General features: G+C 36.0%; 1 protein-coding gene across 1 annotated transcript in view; it reads right to left on the reverse strand.

Moving 5' to 3' along the window:
• The window catches only part of ABCA13 (ATP binding cassette subfamily A member 13), a 181285-nt gene that overhangs the window by 22257 nt on the left and 137078 nt on the right, over positions 1-21950 (reverse strand). Inside the window, exons 48-51 of the mRNA XM_083822790.1 lie at positions 21539-21731; positions 20058-20167; positions 9727-9877; positions 1062-1196 (exon numbers count right to left, since the gene is read on the reverse strand). Of these exons, the coding sequence (XP_083678916.1) occupies positions 1062-1196; positions 9727-9877; positions 20058-20167; positions 21539-21731 (589 nt within the window). The remainder of the gene's footprint in view (positions 1-1061; positions 1197-9726; positions 9878-20057; positions 20168-21538; positions 21732-21950) is intronic.

Consider the following 21950-nt stretch of genomic DNA (forward strand, 5'->3'; position numbering starts at 1 on the left):
AAATGTAAATAAAATCATTCAACTCAGAAGTGAGTCAACATTACGAAGCCAGAAGAAACAAAATATGTCTCATTTTCAAAACGTACACAGCTTTGGAAATATAAACCCTATAACAACACCAATTTTATATTTTTCTACTTAGTCTGTGATCTATGACTAGAAGTACTATTTGCCCTCTCAACTCTGGGGAACAAATCACGTCCTCCTGACAATTCTGAAAGGCTGATTCAACCACTGAACTGGTTGAGATCTTCCCACCCAAGGTTGGAGGAAGAGTGGTCTCATCTCTAGTGAAAAAAATATGTAGTGATGAGAAAAAGAAAACAGTACAAAATTCCCATAGCTTTGTAATTCCGTGATCTTCAATACAAAAGACATTGTTTATGCTGGAAAGGCTAGTTTCAAGCCTAAATGAATGGTAGAATGTGGGCACCAAGACAACACGTAATTCAATTTAATACCATTCAGGATTATTAGTTTGATTAGTGAATCCAATAAAACCATAAAAACCAGACAAATTTATGAAGCATGATGAAGAAAGGAATATGAAAATCCTCAAAAAGACAGGTAATTAGTAACGCCAGCACCAAATTACTCACTAAAATCAGAATCTTCCTTCTCGAGACAGCCAGTAGAATTGTTCATATATATTTTTCTCATGTTATATACAAAGTAAAGAATACATACATCATTAATGTATTTTACAGCATTTTTTTTTATCTTCTACATAAAGAAATCAATATAAATTATTTATCTATTTGGGTCATGGGATGCTATAATTGCATTTGTACTTGTTTGGGGTCCTTTTTCCTTGCCCATCCCATTGCCCCAAGGAAAAGAAGAAAAAAGGAAAAACAACGTCAGATTGTGATTTGGAAGCACTGGTGAATAAAATTAAATGTTCATACAGCAAAGCAAACAGGACAGTTGATCATTTGTGTATCAATTACTTCTTGACTGACCAGAAAACTACCTGATTGTTATTAAAGCAACACGCAAGACAAGGAAATTCAATGCATTTATCATGTTTCCAAAGTAGCCGCAGTACTGCCTCTACTCACCAGTAAAAGTATTTGGGGTTTACCAACTAAAGCCACAGCAGTAGAGAGCTTTCTCTTTGTGCCAGCACTGTATGTTCTCACTAGTTTGTCAACATGGGCATTGAGATGCAACCGGTTGACAAGGTCTTCTGCTACCTGCAGTTTAGAAATTTGAAAGTCAACAAAGACAAGCCAAATAAGGCAGCATTTAAATACCCTGCTCGTGCAGATTAAAAGCAAACATACAAGTTATTTCCTTATTTACCCCCATTTGCTGCATATTATTACTTCTGAATCATAGAGGTGCACAAAAAGCTACTTTGGGACCCTTTTCCTCCCCACAAAGAATAAGGATTTTCTTATATAAAAAATTTGCCTTTGTCATTCCTTGTAACAGTCATTTGCATTCACTTTGGTTTAGCAGCTCAATGATCTAAAATGTTCCTCATTTCACTTAGTTCTCCAGTATTCACCTGATCAAACGCCTCAGTGACTGAAATTCAGGAAATAAAATTCTACATCAGCTACAAAAATGGTAATGCCAGAAAAGCAAGTCATGGATCAAACATTTAGAGTTTCTTAAAGACAAAAGGTAATTTAGGATTAAATTAGCAAACCTTTGGAATAAAGGGGAAGGGCAAATTAGACCCAGCTCTTGGGTGTAATTGCTTAAATAAGTATTTCTGATCTACGCTGGTCATGCACAAGAGTGCAGCAGGAGACAATGTTTATATCCTCTATGGCCTTTCTTCTCTACCAGTCAGACAATCCTAATGTACAAGGCTCCCTCAAATACTGCTGCTAAAGAACTTCAAGTGTACCAAGAGCCTTGTTCCACCTATATCAACTATCACTGCTAGACCATCCAGAGACCTCATGCAAAAACATGTAGGAGTCTTCTACTCAGCACTAACAGACACCCTGCAAAACACTATGTGTTTAGTGGCATGCTGCTGGATGGCTCTGTCATCATCAGGTGATCAGATTTCTACTATAGCCAATCTGCCTTTATGCTAGATGTAGCACAACCAGGGGATTCTTGTAACAAGTACTTGCATGATGTTCTAACTCATGTCTCAGATCCAACACCAGAGCATCCACTACAGTATTATGCATTATTTTTGCTCCCTCTGTGCTACTTTCAGCAAAAAGCAAATACTGGAAGGATTAGTCATATCAGATGGCCAGTGTTGAGTTAATTTAGAAAATCCAACAGAAAACAATATATCAATCAACAATATTGTGAATATTCACTATCCATTTCAAGTAAACTGCCATAAACAATCATTTTCATGAGAACTTTATGCAATTTCCTTAGGAGACAATACTCAAGATATTCATGACCCTTCTAGCAAAATTTTCAGTAGTATGCATAAAAATAAAAGACATCTCCAAGAGGTAGTTCTTTGTAGGCAGGAATGATGCTGCAGTGGTAGGAATCTGGAATGCTCTAGCATAGACACTGGCACTGGTATTCCAAAGTCACTTGTGTTCTGTGTACCTTATTGTATAACCTGAGAGCAGTGGATGTTCTCAGACAAAACCTACATTCAAAAAAAAACACTTAATCGACAACCATCAAACCATCCAAAAGCAATTTTATACTGAAAAGTTCACATCTTCTGCTGTTTCAGACGTAATTCATAGTGTTTTGCTTTCCTTTAGACACTATTGCTGTATACCAGTACAAGTGCTGCAAACTCAAATATTCTGTGGCTTTAGAAACAGTTGAAAGCCTAAACTTAATTATAACAGCTGAGAGTCTTTTGTTTTTGTTGTTGTGTTTGTTTGGTTTGGTTTGTGTTTTTGCTGTTGTTTTATCTTTCAAACATAGGTCTTCTTATACACTCAAGCAGCCTGTAAAATAAATACCTCTAAAGCACATGGTAAACTGCTTATCCACTCTACTAAGCTGATTTAACGTTGCTACCACTGGAAACGCATGCATGTTAGTGACGAGAGGATTATCCTCCTACGAATCACAGAATCATAGAATATCCTGAGTTGGAAGGGACTCACAAGGATCATCGAGTCCAACTCCTGGGTCCCCAAAGGATCACCCAAAAAATCAGACCACATGTCTGAGAGTGTTGTCCAAATGCTTCTTGAACTCCAGCAGGCTCAGTGCTGTGACCACGGCCCTGGGGAGCCTGTCCCAGTGCCTGACCACCCTCCAGGTGCAGAACCTTTTCGTAACACCCAGCCTGAACCACCCCTGTCACAGCTTCAAGATGTTTCCTCAGGTCCTATTGCTGGTCACCAGAGAAAAGAGATCAGTGCCTGCCCCTCCACTCCCCCTCATGAGGAAGCTGTAAGACTGCAAAGAGGTCTCCTTTCAGTCTCCTCTGCTCTGGGTTGAATAAATCAAGTGACATCAGCCACTCCTCATATATCTTGCCCTCCAGACCCTTCACCATTCTATGGATTCTATGATTCTAAAGTGACCTAAATGATAATGAAAATGTCATCTGAATGAAAGTAGATATATTATACATTAGATATAGTGTGGAAGAGCCTGCACATCTTCATTATAACTTCATTTATCTGTATAACCAGTGGTGTCTTCTGGTTTGCATCATAGTGTACCATAAAGTAAAAATGAAAATCCCTCTTAAACGACTTTAAGTGAAATCCAGAATTGGACATGTGACAAATCTTCAGATACACACAATTATGCAAGACATTTACAATTCTAATGGTTTCCTTCCTTTAGTGAATATGAGATATATCCACAATCACCTTCTCTCCCTCCTTGTCATATTCGTCATGATGTTCTATTTCTGGTTTCAATTACTTTCAGCAGTGAAGAGTGAGGAGATACATCAATTTACTTAGCAAGTTGGTAACACTGAGGCCAAATGAAAAGACACAGTTATATGCAAATATATATTTTGTGAGTGCATTTGAACCATAAAGATGTTTTACATCTACTCATGCCTGTAGTCATGAATTTAATCTTTCCTCCCTTTCTCTTCCCCCCCTCCAGATAACAGAATTTATATTTTTAAGATAACAATTTCCCTATTTTCCAACATTCCTTAAACTGATTTATTTTTCCCTAACCAAGTCTAATATCTAAAAAAAAAGGGGTTTTTTTGTTTGCTTTGTTTGTTTTGTTTTTTTTCCAGATTAATTTAATAGTTCCCTCAACTTTGGAATACTCATTGGAATAAGTCCTTGAATCTGTAAAATCTAAGCCAAATCCCTGAATACTTTCTGCATTTCCTGAAGACTACTTGCATTCCAGAAAAGGCAGCAAGTATATTGGCAAGGTTGTGGTAGCAGGGGGGCTGCAGGGTGGCCTCTGTGAGCAGAGCCCAGCAGCTGCCCCATGTCAGATCAGAGCCAGCTCCAGCCGGCTCCAAAAGGGACCTGCTGCTGGTCAGAGCTGAGCCAGGGAGCAATGTTGGTTGGGCCTCTGGGAGAGCAGACTGGGGGGGGGGGGCAGAACTGCTGTGTGAGGACTGACCGCAGCCCCCATTCCCCTGCACCGCTTGGGGAGGGGAGGTGGAAGAGGGAGGATGGGGTGAGGGTGGTTTTAGTTTGCTTTTAGTTTCCCACTTCTCTAGTCTCTTAGTGACAAGCAATAAATGACATTAATCTCCCTACGTTAAGTCTGTTTTGCCTGCGACAGTAATTGGTGAATCATCTCTCTGTCCTTATCTCAACCCTTGAGCCTTTTCTATTGTATTTTCTCCACCTCTTCCTCTGAGGAGGGGGAGTGAGAGAGTGGTTGTGGTGGAGTTCTGCTGTCCAGCTGGGTGAAAACACCACAGCAAGGTAACTTGAACTTTTGCACACGTTAATATTTCTAAGAGTAAAGATTAAAGTAGGCATGGTGCCTTCTATCCACCAGGAAACCAAGAGGTACATCTACCTCTCTGAAAATCAGTAAATGATACGAATTATGTAACCCACAATGCTAATTATTTTCCACTGTCCTCCAAAGTTACCATTAATATTCAAGTAAAACATTAAGTAGTACTGAGAGTGATCAGCTAGTATGTTTTCTGGAAAAAATGGATTGAGTTAGAGAGGCCTCAATTAGAAGTCTAGAAATGTAGTGTGTCTATCCTGAGTTAAAAAGCTGTAAGCACCAGCTTATTAATTTTGCATAATTCTGACAAAATAAACATAACGTGCAACTCTTTGTTATTTTATTGTGAACAAAACCATCGAAAAGCAAACCTGACTGAAAATACTGAAAGTTTGTGTCAGACCTAACAGAAATAATAAGCATAAGATGAATTCTAGAGTCACTTGAAAAAGCTATACACTTCCAAAAAAAGTTGTTCTATCTGTCAGGTTCTGAGTAAATCTGAATGCCATACAGATTAAATATCCTAAGTAACAATCAAGCATCAAATCCACGCAAAACAGTATTCATTCTGCTTCAGAATAAACCCCAAATTGTTAGATTTCTTCATTAGGAAAGTATCTCATGGTCAAAGTTCTAAGGGGAAATAGTTCGTTATCCCAGATAATAAAACTGTACACTCTAATTCTGCTTGGAGTCTTAAAAAACAAGCACGAAAGCTTTGTGCATGGAAAGAGTAACTGCTTTTACATGTTCCTGTTTCCAGCAGCGCTAGAATAGAACACATAAGCAAGTCGATGAGGCTCCAGAGTCAGTGCAAAAATCTTCCTGGAGAGTGAACTTAAAAAGAAATCACATTGGCACAGCAAGAAGTTGCCTCTGAAGGCCTGGTGAAGCTTGTTTTGAGATCTGCAATGCATAAGTTTTAATGCAAATGGAATGTGTCAATTAATGCTGTATTAGTATTTGACTTTTTTTTTTTTAACAAACTGTATGCAGTCTTCTGGAACAAACTGAGATGCTGAAACTTGATATATTAAAGAAATAAAAATAACTATTAAAATACTACGTTAAACCAGCATATGTCTAAATAGACCACAAGCTCTACTTCCAACTTACCAGTTTTGCATAAAAAAAAAAGAAAGTTTCAGAGCAGCTTTAGGAAGTAAAGTAAAACTTCACGTTCCATGAAACTTAACATTGATAGCAAATGACCCGTTTTCCTCCTCCTTTCCCATTCAGTTAATTACTGTTTTGGAACATTAAGTGCACTCAACTTTATGTCAGGCACTTAACTCCTGCTGTTGATAAATCTGTCTAGCAAAAGGATTTGATCTTTGAAGTTAGTGCTTCAGTGGATTTCTTCAGTAGCAAGGCATCCAGTAACTCACCTGCCAGCTTGCTAATTTATTAAAAAATGAAACGAATGTATGTTGCTTTCTACATAGTAATCAAAACCATGTACTCTCTAGAATATACATGTGTGTGTGTGTGTGCACTAGTATCAACACTCACATGTAAGCATTCTGAGGCAAGCTTGGAACACCATATCATAGGCAGGAGGGAATGAGAAAATAACAGTTTACATTTACATACAGTTGCTCTTCCAAAGCATTCTCAGGCCTTATTTTCTTCATAGGCAACTAAAATGCACACTTTCTCCAGGCACCAGCCATTTCTGGGTTGAAGCACAGCAGCTGTTCAGCACTTCACAGCAATGCCACGCTGCTGGAAGGGCCCACTGACAAAAACATTTGTTTTCCTCTGAGATAGCTGTACTTCAGTTGCTGATGAAGGTAAACCGGAGTAGCTAAATAATATTTGCAGGAGGCCTTTGATGCCTTGATTGCAAGCATATGGCAACAAAGTCTGCTCTGTCATCTATGTAGACCAAAAACAACGACAGCTGAAAGGAAGAACGGTCTCTATATCACAGATGTGAAACTAAGGCACAAGAGGCAGCACCTAGATCATGTAAGGTTCAGGATAGTCAGAAGATTGACAGTTATCTTCCCTCAGTGCACCACAGTAACGTAACTCATCTCTAAACAACACATAATTGATTTTAACCCACTTGAATCAGGAACAGTATGTGAGTTACTACTCCTCTTGAGGAACTGTTCCCCATATGGTTTTGAGAGCAGCCATTGGAGTATCTGTGTACTAATTACCCAGAGAATAGATGGAGCTGAATACAAAGTGGAAGCTCTTAGGTACAGCAATTATTCATCAATACTTCTGCATTTGCAAGGGGTTTTATGAAGGCCAGATATTTCAAAGAGAGAGAAAAATTCTCATTTTAGAGGAGGTATAGGAAGCCAGGTTATCCTTGTGGCTCCTCACCAAATGCAGACAGGAGATAGCAATTACAGTGGTGTTCATTTACATATGCACATGCAGAGAGACCCCCTGCAGGCACAGCGTAGAAAGCTGTTAGTATCATCCTGCTCATTGCAATCTGGAAAATTTCCCAGGCACCTGAGATGAGTTCAATACCGCATGGGACAGGTTATTTATGAAATGCAGATCCTTAGGCACACCACAAATCCATCTCCATTCTCGAGGCTCCACACTAGCTCCTGATCCTGCTCCTTATCCAGACGGCCTAGCTGTCTCCAAAGCATCTGTTGCTGGAAACCTACATCATAGGCTCATTGCAACTCCATTCCTTTCTGAGATGGTCACCATCTGCCCCACTTTATGTGCTATTCAGTCTATTCACAAAGGGAGAATATGTTTCCTCTATACTCCAGGGTGCACTTGCTGAGAGCAACATGTATGTATAAGACCCTAAGTCTGTGAGTTTAGTGAGTCGCCTGAAATTTATTTAAAACCAGGTACTTCTATCATTCAAGTGCTTTTCTGAACCTCACACTCTTCTTAAGATGTCTTAAAAACTGCTTCATTTATAGCACATGGTGTACCATTTGGACATACGTGTTATAAGAATATATTGTACTTCTGAAAATGATAAGAAAAAAAGCTTAAAAGCCATGTTTACAGCACTTTAAAGAACACTGCTGTGTAATTAAACAATCAAACTTTGATTCCCATTTTAAATTGCACTGAGGATCAATAGTATTCAATAACTTCTGTAAGAGGTATGAATATTTACTAGCATCGTTTTGAATGACTACACAGCTCTAGGAGAGGTGCCACAATCTGTTGCCACCTATGTTTCTTTTAAAGCACCACGATAACAAATGCTAGTTATGATAGGCTTTTAGCCCAACTGTTAGATCTGCCAGTTAATGGACAAAACACATAATTATAGTTGAGAAGGCTAGTACATTAACAATTAGCCCTTAATATATTTCCTTTAGATAAAAGGAAACATATTCATGTTTGCAGTATTCTGCCAGTACTCTGAAGCAAAAAATACCGATGACGCGTTAAGATCAGCAAACAACTAAGTAAAAGACTGCAGCATGATTTCTAAGAAGCCTGCAAGAAGTATACTGTCAAAACAATAAGCTAATGTCCAGCCAGGGTCTATTAAGGAGATAGCACAGTAGAAGGTGCAAAGACTTGTAAGAATCTTTCATATCCTGTAAACTCTGATCCAGCAACACCCAACTGATTAGCTTAAGGAAATGTTCAAGATATTGCCTGCCCTGATGCTATTACTGGGGCAAGATAGCAGTTATTTCTGAATATTCAGTGTCCCATTGCTGGAGACAGACATTTTTCTCAAATAGTACCTAGCTGCTGGGGGAAAAGCTGCAAAGAAACAAGACAGCAGACTCAATACACAGACAAGGAACTGACAATAAACCACTTGGTGAACCCTGAGGCAGTAAGCAAGAAGACAGTAGGTAGGTAGGTAGGTAGAAAAGAGATTTCAGTTACATACAGTTTTGCTTCTGGGAAAAGGAAAAGGAAGACAGACAGCCTTGTGGAAGTTACAAGGACAATCTGGGATACCATACAGACCTAACAGTTATGTGGAACCAATCTATACAGCACGAATGGCCTTGATTTCATATCACGCTTCAGTTTTCACTTGTAAATAGAGATGCACAAGAGACTGAACTGCTTAAGAACAGGCCATATCAGAAACTTCCATCAGTGGAGATAGAAAAAAATAAATTTTATACTATAACCATTTAGTATGTAATTTCTAGTATGAGTTGACTGGTGAGGCTCTTTACAGAAAAAAAAAAAAAAAAAAAAGAGACAGAGCTGTTTGTTGCTCAGAACAGCCACATCCGTATCAGTAAATCCAAAAACTCCCAAGTGACATTGCCAGATATTATAATAGCCTTTGCAAGTAAGTTTAGTAAGTTGTTAAACTATTTCTTGCCACAGGTTTGGCCTCTTCTCCTCAGACAAATCCAGGAATATTTTAGGGACTGCTCCCAGCAGGCAATTTGAATGCAGCCACTGTCTTGTGAAGGTTAAAGCTTTTACCAGCAGAGTGCTGACAGCTGCCACTTGGCCTCGGCACCCAGATGCTTAGTTTCTTTACATAGAAATTCAACAGATTTCAATTTCTTCCAAGTATAATTCCATCTCTGAAGAAAAGATGCATGACCTGGCACATTTGGTGCTCCCTCCCAGTCCTCTACATGTGACAACGAAGGTATTGAATCATTCATAAATTTCATTTCCTTTAGAATTTGTGTATCAGAGATTGTATTTACATAAGTGATATTTCATTATCCTCAGTGATGTTATTGTGTTTGAACTAGCATTAGACAGAAGAAAATATGTATTGTTTAGATAAATTAGCATAATGAAAAACCTTATTACTAACACTGTTAAGATGAAATATTGGATATTCTCACATGTAAAAAAAGCACCCTTTTTTCATAAACTCCACTGACCAACCTGGCTGTAGCTCTACCTGCAAATCTGTTCTGGACTTACCTTACAGATAAGTTGTTTTGGAATTCCGCGCAGTATGCAGTAATAATAAAGATGCTCCCGACCCGTTAAAAGTTCATCCAGGGCATCGTGCTGTGGACAATAGCCGATAAGAACGCCTTCAGAGCTAGCAGACAGTATATCCATTTCAGATCTGTTTAAAAGAAAAAAAAAAGGGAAAAAAAAGTTATGTAAAAAATACAGCCCTGGTTTTCACCCTTGTGATATAAAGTCTTCAAGACAAGCACACATCTTTTACTCTATTGGTAAATGAGTTTGAATCTCTTCACTGTCATCACTTAACATGGTACCACCCATACTCAGTGCAAGCTTTTTGTCCCTTTCTCTGAGATTTGTGCTGCCACCCATGCTTCACTGCTCTAAATGTGCATGGATGAACAAACACAGGAGGACAGATCTATGAGAACTAATTCTTAGCAGGTTTACCTCCCCTATACATTTAGTAGACCCTGCTCTGAGGCGATATACTTCAAAACCATACAGTGTTCAACACATTCAATATTAGAGGGGCATTAGTCTTGAAAGAGACAGAGAAACATTGCTATGTATTCTTTACATGTCTGTATACATGTACACATGCATTGTCTAAACAACAAAAGCCAGAAAACCAAAGCCTATTAAAGACTAGGAAGTTTAAAGACAGTACAGGTAAAAATATAAAGTGATTCTGATTTCAGAGACTTTGGCCATCTCTTTGTAGCTGTATGGCATTACTTGAAATTGCATTCATTGCTAAGAAACAAGCTTGATTGCAAGGGTGTCTCATTACCCATAATGACACTAAATCTATCCTATTTATTCCAACATCTAATCCAACATTCAATGATGCTGATTTACATTTACAGAAAAGACCTGTCAAAATTAAGCTACTTAATTAAAAAGAGAAAATTTTAGTTTTGAAAAAAGTTTTTAAAAGGTTCTGCATTACAGAATGGCTTACCCCTTAGTGGTTTTCTATGTTTCTGGTTAAGAGAACTAAATATATGATTACTAATTTAGACACAATGTAAATGCATTAAATGGAGGATCTACTAATACCAGCACCAGTGAAAACATAAATATGTATCCCCTGTTTCTTAACAACATTCAGGAATCTGTGGAGAAAAACACAACTCTGCATCTTACTTGATGAATCACAACATCAAAATATTTTAATCCTGTCAAAAGATAAATTATCATGATTATGATGAACCTTGCTGGAGACTAATTAGAATGGGCTTTTGCTCTTAATGGCAAAGATATAAAATTTTAGTACCTTTGTAGGTTTGGATGGTGCCAAGGAGTTAACTGTCTGTAGATATCTCTCTAGGTAAAGACTTAGCAAAAAAAACAAAAAAAAGAAAAGAAAAAGGGGGGAGGGAAGAGGATGCTAGAAGTGCACTCTGTCATTAAACTATATCTACTTAAAGATTATTTTAAATAAGGTATATACAGATTTTTTCCCATCTCAGTTTCTAGACATACCTAAATCAAATTAAATGAGTTTTTAAGGTCATATCTACCATAAGCTATGGACTGAATAATGTTGATCTTGTTACATGACCTGACAGAAGCTGTGTATTCTTTATTTAACAAACTCTAACATTGTGAAACTATCTACAGTGAAATGCTGTCAAGATGCTGCTGAATAGAGAGTGATGTGCATAAGGTTTGCTGTACTAGGAAGATTCAGGCAAGCTAACAAGGCTTCTTTTTCTTGCAGGTACTCTCCTTGGAGTCTGAGTTTTTAGTAACATGCCAAGTTCAATCACAAGAGAACAAATCACACTCAGGGGTAAATTCAGGGACATTTACTCAGCATGAACTCTCTATCTGGATAGATACATATAGCCTGGAATGGATCCGTACCACAAAGAACAAAAAATAAGTATGCATGACTGCGAAATATAACAGACACCTGATGTCCTTAAGCTAGAACTTGATTAGACCATAGTTACTCAGTTCGCACTGGGAAATAAAAACACTTCTGTGTCCACAGTGCTAATTACACAGATACAATTTTAGTGTTGTGCTTCCTATGAAGCAGACACAGCCTTAGATGAACAAGATCCCACCCAGCAACCTTTAGCTTTCATAAAGGAAGAATGCAGTGAGAATACATCATTTAATATTCTTACTCAGCTTGGTCCTTATCTTGCATCTGCATCCATTAGTGCTGACCTTGAACACATAAAGCGTTCCCATTAGTAAAGAAATTCTAATGTATCCACTAATGAACTCATGGACCTATTTTTTTTCCATCGCTAGGTGCCTCTGTCCGTCATAAAGGAGAAAGCAATCTGAATAGAATTTAACAACAACAAAAAAAGCCATATGTGGATTCTAGCTTTTTATTGAAACCTTTTTGGTATATATATTAGAATGCCTACTCTTTCCACAGCAATAACACTGAGTAGATGTCCAAAACAAAAAGGGTGGAGATCATAACTGGGTTTTGTTTAGCCAGCATAACCTTTCTCTGAATACTAGAATAAGAGATGAAAGAAAAACACAGCATAATCTTTAATTACAGTACATATCTTAGGACAGAAACCTGCCTTTATCTCGGGAAATTAATTTTCCTTGGAATTCAGTTAATCTCTCAAATCTCATTTTCATGGGCTTAAATGAAATGAACTTTTCAAGAAGTTACAACATGATACCCCAAACCCTTTTCACTAAATGATATACTGTAAATGCTTAAAAAAAAAAAAAAACCTCTGATGATATTCAGTACACTAATTATTATCTTTCTTTAACAAACATCATGTATGACATGAATACAATTGGAAACATACATCTTTATATTTTCTGAAATATAGATTAGCATTCAGCAAAATGCCAAACTTTTTCTCAGCCTAGACAAAAGCAGGCCTTTGTTTTCTGCCCTTTTATTATCAACATGCTAGCATTTCTCATTAGACCACTGATGTAAACAACATGAGAGACAGGGGGGAAGGGGCGGGGGGGGAAGCTCATTTTAGAAATGAAGAGAGAAAGCACATATAACTACAGATTCCAACCTTTCTCTGCCTTTCTGTCCATAGTACAGTAGACACAATGAATACCAGTGTAATTTCTAAAAACTATAGGATAGAAACCAGACATTTACACAAATACAGGGATTTCTTTATCATTATAAAAACATTTAGAAATGGTAGGAATTCTTATCTTCAGATTCTTTTAGTTACTTTGGTCAGACCTAGTTCAGGCATGGAATATAAGTTCTCTTCTTCCTAGTGAAGATTCATTTTTAGATTATATTGTTATGCTCAGTCAACACTTTCACTTACTATTTAATTTTTTGTGTAAAGTGGAACAGCTGCAACAAATAAAACCAGCAGAATGTATCCAGAATACTTTATATGTTAAATAAAATTTAAAGATGAAAAACTACATTGCTAGTACACTTCTTGAAAAGGTCAGCAGACTGTATGACATCCTTGAGAAAAATAGTACAGAAGTAGCACTTGAAGCCTTGAAAATATTGTATTCTGTCCCTTTCTATATGCTTTTGTCTCCATTTACACAGTAAGAATTATGATAACTTTCACGTAAATCATCCTGGAAAAAAAAAAAAATCCAGGACTCCAGGACCATACATTTGGAATGCTCATCTTACAAAGTTTTGTACTAATGATGAAAGAAACTTGCCAGCCTTGCAAGGCGATAAGGATTTTAGCAAACTAAACTCAGAGGGGGTGAAACCTTCACTTAAATGTATTCCTCCATTGATCATTTTAAGGTATTTAACCGATCCATTTCTTTTGTGTGTTGCAGTACCCCTGAAATCTGATTCCAGTCCTGAAAGCTACCCTGGAGTGGCATGGGCCACTCCAGTCAGAAAGCCTTTGCTGGCACTGAAAAGAGAACAAAACACTTGAATGTGTGTGAAGAATCTCAGACTAAAACCTGCTGCTTTCTGTCACGTGAACTGGACTTCTGTCTTCCAGAAGGCTGGGTTGGTTGTTGCTGAGACTGAATTTCCTTCTCATTTGTTACAGTGGTTACCAACAACATTGCTTAGGCAGCTGTGGGTTGACATTCAAAGGTATGACCTCAATTTCAGCACAACTTAGTGCCCCCAATATCAGCCTTTTGGCTTTTTATGAAAAAATGTTTCACTATTGACTCTGCTGTGCACTTTGGTTCATTTTGAGTGCTTTTTCTGTGGTGTTTGAATGCAGTTAAAATAAAGACAATGATATATATGGTACTTACAATGGCTTCTGCAGAGAGATAAATTCCATTAATTAGTCAAAATGAAATATAAATTTACAAATTGCAAAAGTAGTTAGACATTCCATTGTACTCATAACTGCACATTCAATTCAGTGCATACTAATGCTTTATTAACATTATAAAAAATCAAGGTTAAAATATAATTAATGTAACTAAAGCTTAGTTATAATTAAACTAATTATACTGATATACAGTGTAACAACAGCTTTCTCAGGCATTATATTGATGCAAATTTATTCTGCCTTTCAAGTAAAGCTATTCGAATTACATTTTAAATTATTTATCAAGCTGAATATCATAACTATCAAGAGTCCAAGTTGTAGCTCTATAGAAATATTTTACTTTCCCCTCTTTGGAAAGCAGTTCTTTGGTCCTATGACTTTGTAATCCAACAGCTGAGATGACTGACTGTCAAATCAAATAGGATGGGGAGTTGCTGTCATGGAGGATCTCTATGTAGAAGAAAGAGAGAAATTCATGGTAGATAAATTAATTATATAAGAAACACTGCCAAATGCTTCGGGACACTTATGAACAAGATCAGGTCCACTGCAACTACTTCTTCTATGCACCCCCACTACAACCAAGACTTTACACTGAGTATGAACTTAAAATTGACTACATTCAGCAAACTACAATGGAGAAAACTGCAAAATAGCTTGAGCCAAAAAGGTAAACAAAACACTAAACACTTGTCACATTATTTTACACTGATCTTGACATGACACTTAAAAGGATTTTGACACATTTTCTTCCTAGCTGTCTTTAGCCCTTCTCAGTTGAGGGCTTTACAATATAATAGTCATTGCAGAAGGCTAAGGTACAAACTTGCAAAAGGGAAGAAAACTAAGAGTGGCCAATGTACACTTAAAAAGTGGAACAGATATGCAGTATCTGCTGATGCATCAGTCCAGAAGTGATTCAAAGACTAGGAGGTCTCACTTTTATTGGGTTCACTTTGTTCTCCTTTCTTTTACTACTTTGGTAAGTGTCAGCTTTTCTGAGTACATATATAATACAGATACTATTTCTTCAAGCTATTTGACAAAAACAGTAGCTATGAAAATGCTTATGGATACCCGCAATAGCTTTCAAATAGCCAGCTTCTGGTGACAATCTGGTCATAGCAGTAAAGCTAAGGATATACTACTCTGAGTCCATTTGCACCCTTAAAGAGGAGCACATACACTACAGAGAACACAAAAGAAGTGCCATGCAGTCAATCAACTGTTATATTTGTTTACGCTTGACAACTCCTTTGCCTAGACGTTGCTCAAAAGTCAGTCTCCTAATGTCTTATAGCACCATTCTTGACAAATACGAGCAAGTAAATTTTATTAAAATATTTTCTTTTCTAGAATATGTTAGAAAAGTAAAATTTAAAAAAAAAAAAGTAAATTTAACTTAACATTTAAACTTTTACTTTAAAAAAGTAAATTTTATTAAAATATTTTCTTTTTCCCTTTTTTGCTTTTAATACTTCTGACCTTCACTAGAGGGACTGCTGGTGCTTCAGTGTCAATATTTCACTTCCACATCTTCCTTTGCCACTTTTTAATCCACTTTTAGGGGTTGCAAATATCCCTAACATGAAGACACTTTCTCTATATGATATTATTTTTATATTTCATCTGGACAGATATGTCACTGATAATGGCAACGTTAATGAGGTACATAAAATAATAAAAAAGGCAAAATCCCCTATGAATAGCATTTTGCTATTACCTTCACAAGATTGTCTGTGGTTAGTGATAAATTCCTATTATTTCTCTTACTAAGAGTATCTTTATGAGGTCACAGTTACAACCAGAATGGGATTGCAAAGGTTAGATGTTGCCTGAAAGACTTTTCTTCACAAGAATATGAATTTTTTTTAAAAGTATTTCCTTGATAGACTGCTTAGCTTGTATACTATAAATGTGCATTCCCCGTGTAAATGCTAAGATACATCAAAGTTAGGAATATATTCTGTACAAATATACATACAATACAAATATACCTACAAATACATACAATGCAAATATACATACAAGTATCTATTTGATTTGTAATGTATCAAAAAGAAAAAGTTTAAAAAAGATCATAAGCCTTCCCTTCCCCAAAAGAATGTCCCCATCAAAAAGAATGCCAAGAAACTTTAATGTGCAGAAGAGATGAAGCTGGATCTAGCATTTAATACAATTTTCTTCTTAATAACACCAGTCTTACAAGTCTGAGTGATAGCTTTAATGCATTTTATTAAGCTTTTGTTACAAAAAAAAAAAAAAAAAAGTTTTCTTAGGAATAAGCTCGTTTTTTGTGGCTTTAAACTTTCAACAAACAAACAATTTGGAGGCCAACAAATCTTTTTGAAGTACTTGAAGGCATTGTGAATCTGATTTTCTGCCCTTATAAAAAGGCAGCTCTAGACCCGAAGTACATTTTCCAATTTTCTTTGAGAGTCTAGCTGGAGTTCCCTGAACGCGACTTGATCATCATTGTGTGAGGAGCACAGCTCTCTCTACATAACCCCAGGCACCTCCAAGATGTTTTAGGCTTAAGTTCCAAAAATTCTGCTTTGCAATTCAACATGCACTTTTGAAAAGTTGATCTGCCTTTTTTAGTCCCCTGTCCAAAGGTGCAAATGCTGTCCTGTTAAATTCAGGTCTCATTTCAGTGCAGCTGTCTCAACGAGACACTTCTGAATTTTTCATATATTCTGTGAAACTATTACACAAATAATCAGGAAAATTTGGGGTTTTTGTTTGTTTGTTTTGTTTTGTTTTTATATTCAGGATCTTTCAAGAACAGTTTATTCAATGAAACACAACCTGTTATGAATTAAGGATTTTTAACCCACCTAAAACCCATTGGGCACCTGATACACAAACCAGATAGAGCTGTGTTCTCCAACTATTTACATTTTTGTGTTTATTGACATACATAATTATTTATCAGCAGCAAATCAATCCTTAGAGAGGAAAGATGAAAGCTGCAATTGTCTGCCTGATGTGAAATGCGCATATCCCTTACAGAACATATTGCATAGCATAGCAAGTTAAAAGAACAGAAATATTTCCATCGTACTGAATTTTCTTGGTTTTGCCTCCAAATACTGATTTAAGTGTTGCAGCCAAAGATCTGGGACTCAAGCACACTCGTTTCACTTTTAATAACTGTTCCCAGAAGTTGCAACTAACAAAGATGTAATTAACAGTCTAAAGACACCTGAAGCTAGAAAATATTCAAGACGCTCACACATATATCAACTGTTACACAAAATATTTTACATTTCTTTTTTTTTTCCTTTTTTTTCCTCCTGTTTGAGAATTTGGTATTTGGTATTTGGCAGGATAAACGTGACTGCTGCTCAGGAAAGAAAATAGCTATACCTGAAACTGAAGTAAGGAACATCAAATCTTATCACAAGCATCTTTGTATCTTCTCACTAGACTACAGAAAACATCAATTTAACTGATTCAGAGATCATAATCTTTTTCTGTTGTTGTTGTTTTAAGATTATAAATCAATTCTATTCAGAAAAAAATATATTCTGCTTTGCATGAGAAATTTTAGCAGTAGTTCAAGTGTTGAGGAAGGGTTCTCCAGACCTGCTGTGGTTAGAATCCTGTCTATGCAAGAGTCAACAGTTTTGTCCACTACTAATTTACAGTAGCACAGCAACACAGTGCATCTTAATTTGCTTTACATCAGTTGACAAAATATGAAGCAAGCAACAAAATCAGGAATGACACAATGACACAAATCTCTACTCCCAGCCTCAAACTTGTTTCCCCAGGGCTAGCTACTCCGCAACTGCAGCTTCTCCTTGAGGTTGCCACCTTTATAATATTAGAATAAGTGAGTGATAAGTTTTGAAAACACAGGAATGCTTTACATTCACTTGTAGACTTCAACTATGTAAGAAACATTAAAACCCATAAGGTGACATCCAGGTCAGTGTGATGATTAATATTGTTAATGATATTCTGGAGACTTAAATATGACCATCTCCTATGGGTTCTTCTCTAGTCTTCTAAATGTGTCAAATTTCATTACCTATATTTTAGTACATAGTAAATAACATTACATTTTAAATGAATGGGGTAAATGAAAGTAACATACAAGATAGGTAGCAGACATAATCAAATATTATGTAATTATGTAGCATGAATTATCAGGTATTACTGCCTATTTGAAACTATTATTAAATACCAGAAGCATAAAGTTGACCTCAAAAGAACTGTTATCTCTTTCGCCAAAAATAAATTGCAACATTCTAGTAAAAGGAATAAAAGCATTGGTATATTGTTTTATGACTTTTTGAATAATTACCTTTAGGGGTTCTGATAAAATAAATGATGTATTTAATAAACATAGCATAACTGCCAAGACACCTGACAATGAAATATATTCTTATAATTTTTTTTTAAATTCTTATAATTTTATATTGGCTTTCAAGTAGGTATTAAAATATAGGAATTGTCACATCAAATCAAATCATTTGCCCATATACAGATCTGATGTCACATTGTATAGGGAAATACATATGAAATTCATGAATGCACAGGAAGGACCAAAGGCAAGTACCATTAAAAGCTTTGGAAGAATAACCCTCAAAATCTAAGCAAAACCCGGGAGCTTAAATACTATCTTGAGGACAATATCTTATTGGAAATCATTACAGATTATTGTATTTCTATAAATCTCAAATCCTTTTCAGACACATGCTAAACTTCTGACCTCCACGATATCTTGGTAAGTGAATTCCACAGGTTCCAAAAAACAACAAATATTATTTTTAACCTAATTTTAAATTACTGGTTTGGGGTTTTTTTTTGATCATTGTTGTCATTCTTGCTTAATATCTGAAAATGTTTGTCTTCTGTTTGGGGAAATTATAAGTGAAAATAAATATCTAAATGTTTCTACAAGCATTGTATAACACTCTCATATTACTTCTTATACTTTTAAGAATTATATTTCCAAAATCTCTTTAGTCATTCCTTCCTCCTGAGTAACAACTATTTGACGGTGATTTGGGGAGTTCTTTGTTATTAAGCCCTTACCTGAATCTATTGAACAAAAAAATGTTGTTATGAAAGACGTTTTAAAAACAAAACAATAACAACAACAAAATCAACTAAGTAGAACCATGTTTAGTAGTGGTGATGGTGTCCACTTTTTCTCTTCTTTTAAGGGTAAACTTTCAAGAAAACAGAATTTTGCTATGACTGAAACTACTTGCATTATGAAATTATATCTATTTATCATTATTTTCATTAAGAAGTGAGCAAATACTGACATATGAAAGCATTTAAATTCTAAAACAAAGACATGTATCTTCACATTTTGGAAATGTTTCATTTTAAAGTCTTCTGAACTAAACCCTTCACCCCTCATTCTCCAATTTTGAAATGGACATAATTTAAAAAACAAACAAACAAACAAGGTTTAAAATTGTTAACGAGCCCACAATTCATAATATGAATTCAAAATTCATACACATACACACATTTTACTTTGGTTTTACTCAAAAATAACTTTACTTTCCCTCCAATGTTGCTGGTAAAACCTGTATATGTTGGTTACACCTAAACCAAAAAGGCCATTATTCACTTATCACTCCATCAAAGTTATCCTCAATACCACGAACACAATATCTCTTTTCTTCATTACACAACATATTGATCAAGTAATTAATTAATGACTCTGAAGGACCCAAGTGTCAACATTTTAAAATTATCCACTTTAAGCACCAGTCATCATCCTAAGCCTGGAAACTTTTTGGTGTAGCACTAGTATGGGAGATTTATGTCCATGCATCTGTACGTACTGTATATTAAGATTTTTGTTATAACTGAGGCTTCCTGTAGCCTGCTCTTTTGCTACCAGACAACTTTATTCTCAATTAACAGAGCTGTCAGACTTTAAAATGTTGTTGTCATAATCCCTGACGTTCCTGGCAAGGGCTTAACAGCAATGATGCAATATGGATTTAAAAGGGATCAAAACAGGTCCCTATACTACAATATAAAGTACTGAAGACTGCTAGTTTTTGATCATTGGCATTATCAATTAGCACTATTCTGATCAAACCCTGTGTTATTTACCCTGTAGGAGTCCGGATAACAGCACGCCCTGCAGATGGGATGATCTCTCCAGTCAGCATCTTAAATGTTGTGCTTTTCCCAGCTCCATTTGTTCCCAGGAGTCCAAAACACTAAGATCAAAAAAGAAACAACCAAACAAAAAGAAGAAATAAAGAGCAAAGGTGAGAAATTGTTATTAATCTGCTATGCTGAAGGAAATATGTAATATTAATTCTTCAACAGTTTCTCCCCTTTTCATATTTCTTATCATGTCTGTAAGATACTGTATATGGCTATTCAGTATGTGCAATTCCCTTTCCAACAGAAAATAAGTTTTCAATAAAATAAAATATTTTGATTACCTCCTACATTCTTAAAAATGACTTATTTAGCCTTCCACTTAAAACCCTGTCCTATAATTTAATGCATTAGTTATCCATATTATTAAGTGCTAAATTTGAGCTTGGGGGTTTCACATCCAAACTGAGCCAGAGAGAAATATAGTCAATATTTTTTAATGAATATTTCTTAGTTTCTCGTAAGCTGCTTCACTTTGTACAAGTAAACAAACAGTGAACATCCAAGACACTGACTCAGTTAATTCAGAGCCCAGCTGTGATGAACACATGCTTAAGCTAGGACAGTATTTGTATTAAGTTTACAAATAGCACTTCATAACTTTAAAAATACTTGTTTCATGAACTTTCTTATCAATAAATATGTTTTAACCAGCAACATCCTCTAGGTTACTCCACTTACCCAACAACTGACCTGTAACTGTCTGTATCTCACTGGACCTGTGCTGCCATGTACATTTCTTATATTTGTTTTTACAAATGCATCTTTGTAGTTTGCTAATGTCAACCAGGAAAAAAAGTCTTTTCCTTATCAGTATTTTAAATGAAAATTTGCACTTCCCAAAAGGATCTAAATCTTGAAAAACTAAATGCTGTTCTGAAATCTTTAGGATTATCGTGATTCAGTGTGAGATTTCAGTTTATTAAAATAGTATATTGGTATATTATATACTATATTAAAATATACTGGAATGATTTCAGTATGAGAAATACAATGTTGCCTTGGAGACAAATTCAGAGTCCTATTCACATTCTGCAATTGAGCTACATATTCTTTGCTTTCTCTTTGGCATTGAATTGCTCTGCTACCTCCTAGCATTTCATGTTAGCTGATAAAACAGTAATTTGCTAAAGATAAACAAAATGAAAAAACTCTGATACAGTGTTAAACCAAAAAAATAAGTGAACTGTTGCTTCTTAAAGACCACCACATCTTCTACTTCTATCCAGTTACTGATTTTCAGAAATTACTAAAACTAAAACTGTTCTGCTATCTACATATCTTTGATTGCAGACATACATGTCTGAACAACTGCTAGGAATCAAGTGGGATTTGGGTGGGGGGGATTTTAATTTTTGAGGGGGTTTTGTTTAGTTGTTTGGTTTTGTTTTGTTTTTCCGAAGAAAGAAAAAAGTCCTCTTTACCTCTCCCCTTGGTATTCCCAAACTTATGTTTTCCACAGCTATGTTCTTCTTACTGAAACCTCCATAACACTTGCTGAGGTTGTACAGAAGAAGGACATCATTACCAGTTCTTCCACCAAAAAGTCGCTGTCGCTCCATCTCTACATCAATATCTTCTGAAGGGCTGATTGTGCTGTTAAGTGAACACTGACCCCTAAAATAGAAGATACCAAATACCACATGGCAAATTCAACATTGATGTGCTCTGGATAATTCTGTTTTATTTCCCTGAAACCCCTTAAAGCTCTGTGATCACATCTCAGCAGAATCCAAGGGAAAAAGAAAGCACTTGTGTTTTTTTCTGCAGTTTACAATAATACAGTAATATTGGTGGTAGGGGGATGGTTGAGCTAGGTGATCTTGTCCAAAAGAC

This window comes from Anser anser (assembly GCF_964211835.1).
Source record: "Anser anser genome assembly, chromosome: 2".
Classification (NCBI taxonomy): Eukaryota; Metazoa; Chordata; class Aves; order Anseriformes; family Anatidae; genus Anser; species Anser anser.